At 32.9% G+C, this 9342-nt stretch overlaps 1 protein-coding gene across 1 annotated transcript in view; it reads right to left on the reverse strand.

The window, feature by feature from the left end:
* Positions 1–6961: 6961 nt before the first annotated feature.
* The window catches only part of LOC105364099 (hormone receptor 4-like), a 28129-nt gene continuing 25748 nt past the window's right edge, over positions 6962–9342 (reverse strand). Inside the window, exon 6 of the mRNA XM_011501961.1 lies at positions 6962–7156. Within this exon, the coding sequence (XP_011500263.1) occupies positions 7082–7156 (75 nt within the window). The 3' untranslated portion in view covers positions 6962–7081. The remainder of the gene's footprint in view (positions 7157–9342) is intronic.

The raw sequence follows: 9342 nt of genomic DNA on the forward strand, positions 1-9342 counted from the left end.
CGGTCGACGATTGACCAATTCAGCAAAGGAAGTAAAAGTATTTAAGCGACGTGAAAGAAATTCGTTAATTTTTTAATGGCCAAGACATCATCACTGTCACGATCTCGATTAATATATATCTCATTGAACGTTCGCTTAGGCATTTTACCGACTGTTCGTTACACGATTTTTTTTTTCACGAGCTGATGAGCTTTCAAATGGTCAAACGATAATTCGTGAAAAAAAGTTTCAGTATTATGATTTTTCAAATTTCCATATCTTTATGCTATTTTCATTCTTTAATCGCTGTTTGCACCGAAGTATGAAAATCATTATTTATTTAATCATTCACAATTGGACTAAAGTGTGATTATTTATTAATAATTTGAGACTCGCTAGAAGAATGTATAAAAATTTGTCAGCTAAATGATAGATAGACCGTGATAATTGCCAATAGATTAATAAAAATCATATATATATATATATATATATATATATTTAATAGGAATTTTGAAACTTAAAATTTGCTATTATAAACGATAGGGCCAATGAACTATTGTCGATATTGGCAAAAGCACGATTTTATGCTATCTAATGCCACTACTTACGCAAGCATCTTCATTAACTGAATAATAGGGGAGATAAAATGGGACGCATAATGATAATAATAATAATAATGTGCAAATAACTGTTTTTCGTATAATTTTTTTTTTATTTTCAATATTAATCGAGCACTTGGTTCTTGATCTTAAAAGTTTTCTCAACGATAATTATATTCGTTTAATCTCGTGATCAAGCAAGTTAAGATTCAGTTCAATTTGTATTTTTTTTTCCATCAATTTTTCTTCCCCTTTTCTTTTGTTTTTTTTTTTGTTTTTATACATTTTTCACGACAAGAAAAATGTAAATCTCGCTTAATAAACGATTTCTTATGCTCATCGTATATAATAGTAATAATTGAAAAAAAGTCAGTTTATATAGATTTGCACCTATGCAAATGAAGGTCTGTCTAAAAGGGAGAGAAAATGTACCTATGTAAAGGTTTATATTTATCGTTATTTGTTTGCTTATAAGTATAGCTCAACGATCACAGATACACACAATCTAATCTCACATGTGTCATGCGCAAGGGCATTTTCGCACCTGCAAACCAGTAGAAAAACACGAAGTCATAAGAGAAGCATCTAAATTTTTCTCTCGGGCATTATAAAAATTATAAGGACTTTGAGATCTTTGTTCCAGACGAAATTAGAAGTAACATGTTTTTTTTTCTCACTTTTTCTTCTCTTTTTCTTTTCATTTATCTTTAAAAATACTAATAAATATTCAGAAACTTACATTTAAGTGTGTGCAACGAGAACATTTTTATTTTGAAATCTATAAAGCGCTATATCGAGGCTTTTCCTTTGCGTACGTAGCTATTGATTCAGAAAATAATAATATTTAATAATGCAGAAGAATGAGTAGTTGATACTGGTGTTTCAAAATTTTCTTGTCTAAACATACATCGCATATTTTTTATAGGTAGGCGTACAAGTCTTTAAATGATTTTATTTATGTATTTTTAATTTTTTTATCTTTTCTTTTTTTTTCTTCTTTTTTTCTTTGCACCCATTAAAGATGTATATATATAATTAAAAGTAATTGAAGGCAAATTGAAAAGAAGTGCCATTGATTCTTCGTTCAATTAATGGCTAAAATAAGGCAAATTACATAGTCATATCTGTTGGAAATAAAGAAACATTTTTTTTTTTTTTTTTTTTTTTTTTGAAACTATAATTCCACTGACTGATAAATTAAACGTTTTACATCGAAGTGACATTGGAGCCATTTTGCAGATAATTTTTTTTTAATGAAATAAATAAGTCGTACAATTTTCAAAGTATTTTAAAAGCATATCCACGTAAATATTGATTTAAAAGTAACTTATATGTTTTAACAATATTTTTTCAGGGGATCTATGTTATTGTTCATTCGACGATTTCCACATGGAGCATAGATCTCCGAATAAAATTTCAAAATGTTTGCCTTGACAAGAAATACGTTGAAAAATGATGTTTGCATAGATTTTTATTTCATTATATTTTTAATCCTGACTATAATACTGGCAAGTGCAACGCTATATCGCAGTGATTATCGGTGACAATAATTAATATATCTTTATTCTATAAATGAGACTTATACGGTTTACACATGCGTATATTCACGTTATAATGTGCATATACACCTGCGCTTCGATTAGGTAATAATTATTTTGGCGATGCAAGGCGGATCAATTTTCTGTTCTATTTTCATACTAACATAGTGGAAAAGGGTTAGAATTTTAAAGAAAATCCGCACGTTCTCGTATTATTTTCGTTTAATGGGCGTCTATCAAATGTATATTTCATATATATTGCACTTTCTCATTAAAAATCTAGCTTTGCTGTTGAGTACACGCTGAACACGTTTGATTGCGTTAAAATATCTTAGTCGAAAGGTAAAATGAATTAGGATGAAAATTAGATTTTTCATTTATCGGACATTGTTTCAACGAGAATAAAAATATTTTGCCAATCGTTAACAACATCTAAATGCCTCAAGTATTGGGGGTTTAAAAAAAAAAAAAAAAATTAAAAAAAAAAAAAAATTAAAAAAAAATTATGCTTAAAACTTACTGTTAAACGGTTTCTCACTTTATGAAAATGATTATAGGAAATACTTTGTAACGGTAAAAAAAAAAAAAAAAATTATTAAAATGCAAAATTTGCCGTAAATGACAATAAAATAAAATTCACCTAACTAATATTACTACATCCAGAAAAGCAGGTTTCAATGCAATTTTTTCCTTGTTAAAAGTCACCTCTTTCGAAAAAAAAATATAATTATTATTTTGTCTTTACCGAGTACGACGGATATTATTGTTGAGACAAAATAAATATTACTTTACCATACGATATAAAAATATTTTCTGGATGTATAAATGACACTTTGTTTACCATCTAAACTTAAAAGTAAAATTTAAAAAATTTTCATTTTCAGCCAAATCCACTATTAAGCGACTTAGTTTTTTTTTTTTTTTTTTTTGCACAAATCGTCCAAATACAAGAAAAATATTAACGCATAAAGATCGGATGGTTGCATACACATAGAACTCTGGAAATTTGCAATCTTCGTTAGCCAATCGAATCCACATATATGCAAGTCAGCACTATCGTAAGATTGCAATTAGTCGCTAATCATCCAGCACTCGCTTTCAGTCATACTCACGCATTTTACATATAAAAAAGGGTTGAATGTTATAGATAGAACGACAGAGATAGAGATAGGTAGATAGAAAGGGATAGAGGGAGAGAGAGAGAGAGAGAGAGAGAGAGAGAGAGAGAGAGTGATGAAGAGAGACAAACGGATAAATAGATATACAGACAGACAAACAGACAGACAGACAGACAGACAGACAGACAGATGAAATAGAGATATAATGAAATGAAATTGAGCGAATGAATGTGTACGCTCGTGAACATTTAACTTTTTGCTTTTTCCCGTTTTGCACTCCTCCCTTTCTTCGTACATAAATTCTTTCAAGTCCTCTATAATAATCGAAGGACTCGCTCAACCTCTTAGCACACGCATACACCTGGACAATACAACACATCTCTCATGTAGAAAAATTACAAATGAATGAAGGTCATTTTTTCGGAATTTTCGCCGTCGTCCTCCGCTTTTAAAGGATTTTCACAATAAGTATATATATATATATATATGTATACAAGTATGCGCTTTTACAAAAGAAACATCAGACATTAATTATCTTTTTGAAAAATAGACTAATACAATTTTAATACAAAAAAATATCTTTATGAAATACCGAATGCCCAGTTATGTTTTTTCCAATCTTTTTATGATTCATGACATTGTAATACTTGTTGTAAATGAATTTTACACAACTATTTCAAAATCATTTCTCAATTAAAAAGCAAATATATATATATATATATATATATTATTAGCAACAATGTTTTTAACTTAACAAGATTTTCTGCTCAACTTGAACCATATTTTGATTTCTTACCAATTATTGGTCAATTACCGCATTATCAGCTTTACCGATTAAACATTCACAAGATATCTCCAATTAATATAACATTCCATTTCTCTTGTAAAAGAGCTTATTGACATATTTATAAGCTCACAAGGCTTACATCATCGAGAAAACAGCTAAATCGGTTCCTCACTTTCGAGCGCAAGAAGGAGTTCAAGTCCTTATTCCTACGTTTCCATTATATTTCGTTAATTTGGCGGAAAGCCTTCGCTCCTATATCATTCGCGATTGAACTGTGCTTTTGTCGCGTAGTATACTAGTTGTATAAACTGTTTCATTAACTGCATGCTTTCATTATTTAATTATGTAGTATATATTTATGCACTTGATAAATTTCATCAAAATTATTAAGGAAGTTTAATACTGTAACGGGCGCCGAGTATTTACTAGTCGAGCGCTCGTTGCTGCTCGCGTGACTAGTAATGGAGACGCCAGGGGGCGCGTGAAATAATCACAAGAAAGAAACGAGATCCATCGCGCATGTGATGATGGTGAATTGCCGGTCGGATGGGTAAGGAATGGGTGTAACGTGGGTTAGGATGGACGATCTTGTGTAGATACGGAGTTAGGATGATCGGCGATCAGCGAGTCTCCTCCTGTACATACTTCTTCCCAGATTTTGCGTATTCTGTCTTGTACGGTAAATTCTTCGGGAAAATTGACGCGCGCAGACCGTCAGAGTGCCTTATCATTTAAATGAGAAAAAAAAAAAATAATTAAAAAATAGAGAAAAAAATCTTAATCCTATAGTCTAATGTAGTTATGTAGGAGAATTTGCTTTGTCAGTTACATTCAAAAACATTTATAACTAATGTAAATAAGCTTTAGTATGTACGTAATAATCGATACACAAGAATCTTCGCATACTTCCTTCACAGTAGTACTTTAATAACTGTCACTTGGAGTATTTAAGTTCTTTGATATAAGAAACGTCATATGCTGCTTTATATAAATTAAAAATATTAAAAATAATTATCTTATAATAACATATTTGTCGTAACGGAAATCCCGAGTTAACTTAAAATGAATTTGGCAATTTTATACAAATGTAAAGTATTCCTAATAAAAGATAGGCTTTCTTCTAAGAAAGTAGTTTATTATATATTATGAAAAATAATCCCCGTATCATTGTTATTATCATTTGATATACGAAGGCATTCTTTATTTATTTCATTGTGTGTATCAGTGGGCTGCACGACTGGGCAGTCGACTACACACGAAGTTGGACTCTATGACGTATCTATGGTAATTTCTATTCGTCGCTACTCGTTTGACGACACCGATAAACCTATACTCACGATATGAAAATTTCTTATCATACTCTCAGCTACACGTTTTTGCTTCATTTTCTTGACTTTACGCTCTCGTCTTTGCCACAAATACGACCACGAACATCTAACATCTAGAGAAAGTGCCGAGAATTAGGCAGCCGTCAATCAAAGCAATTCAACAGATAAACAGTGATTCACTCATTCTAACAATATACTATCGAAACATCTAGAGTAATTACAATGACAAGTCATAGTTAAAACAACGCTTAATTTAATTAATACCGTAATGTAAAATGACTGCCAGAAATATATATATATATATATATATATATATATATATATATATCAGAGCAGATTATTTCAGCTATTACAAGTAACAATACATAAGAGAACTTAAGATGATATAGAGCATATAGAGATTGATGTCTTCAAACGAGTAGCGACAGATATAAATTGTCGTAGAAATACAACAAAGAATCCAACTTCGGTCGTACAGACTGCTGATGCATACATACATGCATTCATACTTGCATACATACTTACATACATGCATACATACATACATACATACATACATACATACATACATACGTACATACGTACATACATGCACGCACGCACAAAACGCACGCGCACGCACACCCACGTACCCACGCATATATCCTTTATAAAGAAATTTCAAGAAATACCAAAAATTATACAATTATTGTCCCGCTTAAATATCCTACAAGAACACGACCACATCCTGGGATGATTACTCGTCTTAAACACGGTTACTTTCGGGTACCTTTATTTGAAGCTGTTTTTAATAAAAGAAATAAAAAAAAATAAAATAAAATAAAATGAAAAAAAAAGAAAAAAAGAAAAAGAAAAAAGAAAATATAAAGGTATAATAACAAACAAGATGCACGACCTTATCACAAAGACACTTTGACGAAGGTACGCGTCTTCTCGGTATGCTTACTACGCATCTTAAAAGAAAATTATTGGACTTTCACTCTAATCGCGCGCTCGAAGATACACTGGGAAAGGAGATTTTTTTTAAATACAATATTGTGCTGGTTCTCTCTTTTCATTGAGTCATACAATGACATCTATCTCTTAATAATGAATGGCTCGATAGAGAATTTACGTATAAGTTCATTGGTCGTGCGAGGAAAACTCGTTCAACGTTTTTAATGTGAAATCTTAGATAATTGTTGCATAACCATTGAATACATTTCGCTCGACTCTATTTGGCATATTTCATTGAGAACATTTGCCGCATCTCGTACGCTTAAACTACAATTCAAGAATTCAATTATCTCATCTCATACTTATACAGGTAGAGTAATCCTATGAACATAGATGGATAATTTCACGTAAAAAGATTAGCCACTGCCATGAGCGATTCGTTGACAAATCAAACTTTCATTAACACGAGAACGGCCGTCCAATGCACAATCGAAATATCCACAGCGCGATAAAAAAAAAAAAAAAGAAAAAAACAAAAAACAAAAAAAACAAAAACAAAAACAAAACAAAAAAATACATCGAGCGATAGATTTTCAATCCTTCCCAGTGTAGATGAGGCCCCGAAATGATTCACGTATCCTGGCCGACGGAAACGACGACGACGACGACGACGACGACGACGAAGTCTGGGCTAAGGGGGGATGATGGCGGGATGATGGCGATTGGGCCAATTTGATTCGTCGCGCCTTGGTACGCGTTACCGCGGATCCTCATCGAGATCCACGGTTCACCATTCTCACCAGCAAAACACCGATAGCTCCTTCCCGTGTTCGCTCGTGTGCCTCCACGTTGTCACCGCTTGCGTCTTCATCTAGAAAAACACGTTTTTCATCATCATCATATTATTATGCGTCAATTTGCGTGTCAATAGCTGTAAGGACATCCAAGTTTAAGTTATCTATGTTAACAAATTTATCATGAGTATTTCTTGAATGAAAGGTAAGAAGCGTTGCCGATTCCCGCAAACCATTGACCACGTAATTCCATCGACCTTGCAATAATTAGCATAAAGTGACGACATTTTAATTCGATGTGAACGGCCATAACGTAATTAATAGTCATGATTGCCTTTGTCGTCGTACTTTTCTCTTCGCGCTACATTGCGTTTTGACAACAACTAAAGAATGTTATTCAACTTGTGCCCTCCAGCCGATTAAATAATATACGTCTCGCGACCAGTTAAAACTGCCTAAGGGCGTTCCCTATCAAATCCCAAGGATTAGATTAGCCGCTATTTTAATTTAGCTCCACACAAAAGTGTCGCCTCTCACAAAAGACTCGCGATCCCCAACTTTGCGCAAATGGGCAAAGCAGACGAAAACAACGCATCCCCGTGCTCTATTTTCGCAAGCGCTCAGACTCCGCGTCACATGACTTTCGTACATGCAACGACATTGCAAGAATATAACAAATGGATAGAATAAACAAATATAGAATACGAACAACGAGATAATAAGTTCATTCGTTAGAATGTTTCGTGCGATGAGTTTTATATTTCTCAATATACGATAAGTCTTGGGAGCGCTGCTTCGTAAACGTATATTCATAACTACCAACACATTTCTCAAATAAGTGTTTCAATAGAATTGATGCCAGTGACCATCAACAATTATACGTAATCAATATCTTTTGGATTTGATTGGATTAAATCAATACCATTCCCTAATTACAATTGACCGTATATTAGCATTGAATGAAATCTGTCTTTAAGGTGTCGATACTTTTCGCCACAATAGCTACTTTTCACCCCCGATTTTTCATTTCCATCAAAAAGTCACATTAGTCGTTCACGACAATCGCTCGTTCGCTCTTGACCGCACCAACTTCAAGCTACGCCCGTGGCGATGCCGATCACCCGCGCACCCTCAGAAATTATACTGCCGACCTCGTAAACAATCGAATCCTTTCTCGTGACAAATCGTGTATAATTATTATCGACAATAATCAGAAATGGAATATAGCTTTTTTGCAAAGTGACAAAATCGGACGATTACGCGATCGTCTATGTTGTTAGCCGTTGTGAGAAAAAAAAATGAGCTGTCCAAGTGTACAAGGAAATGGGAAATCAGAGGAACGACTCATTCTCCATCAATACGAATCTCATAAACTGTCAATGATAAAAAGTCAACCTTCTCCTCCTTTTTTTGTTCTTTCTCTTTTTGTTTTTGTTCATTTTTCTTTTTTCTTTTTTTTTTATAAAGTGAATAAAAGTAGTACTATATAATTTCTTCGTAATCGCTGATATAGTCAATCGAAACTGCGATACCCTTCAATGTTATATCACAATTACAAACGCCTCATATATTATTACTCTATTCTTTCGAAAACTCACCGATCGACTATCCTACGTATGTGTGTAGTTAGTTGTAGCTTGCAGTATTTTTAGTCTACCTATTTTGAGATTAAACTTCAGCTATTTGCGTACATATTCGAATGTATAACATCTAGTCCATAGAATGCATTCCTCTAGCAATCGTTACAAACGAGAAGATTATCGAAGTTGCAATGGTGTTTATAATAATGTGACGTAGGTAGGGTTTTAACAAATAAATTGATTGTAAAGTAAGGATACAATGGGTTTACTATAAAGTTTTCCAACGACCCGATCCACGAAGTAGGGAATTTATTTTCTTTAAACAATAGGTCAAAGCTGTATTTCCATTGCGACGTATAAAATTTCAAACGAACTATGAAAATACATTTGTAAGCAGAATTTACGAAATGATCGATGTGCCTCCTCAAACTTAATTTCCCAATCGCAAAAAATGGAAAATAAAAAATCCGAACCAAAAAGAGATTGCTATTTTGAAACGACAGCATTGTCGTGCTCCTAAAGTGTCAGCAAAAACAAAACAGAAAAGAAAGAAAAAAATGAAGAAGAAAAAGGAGGAAAAGATGATGGTATTATTATTGTTCTTTAAAACGAGATCCAAAATCTCGGCGATGCACTCCGAACAACAACAAAAACGTCGCTCCTCATTTTTCCAGGCTCCCGGT

The sequence above is a fragment of the Ceratosolen solmsi genome, unplaced genomic scaffold (assembly GCF_000503995.2).
Source record: "Ceratosolen solmsi marchali unplaced genomic scaffold, CerSol_1.0 scaffold23, whole genome shotgun sequence".
In the NCBI taxonomy this organism is placed as follows: Eukaryota; Metazoa; Arthropoda; class Insecta; order Hymenoptera; family Agaonidae; genus Ceratosolen; species Ceratosolen solmsi.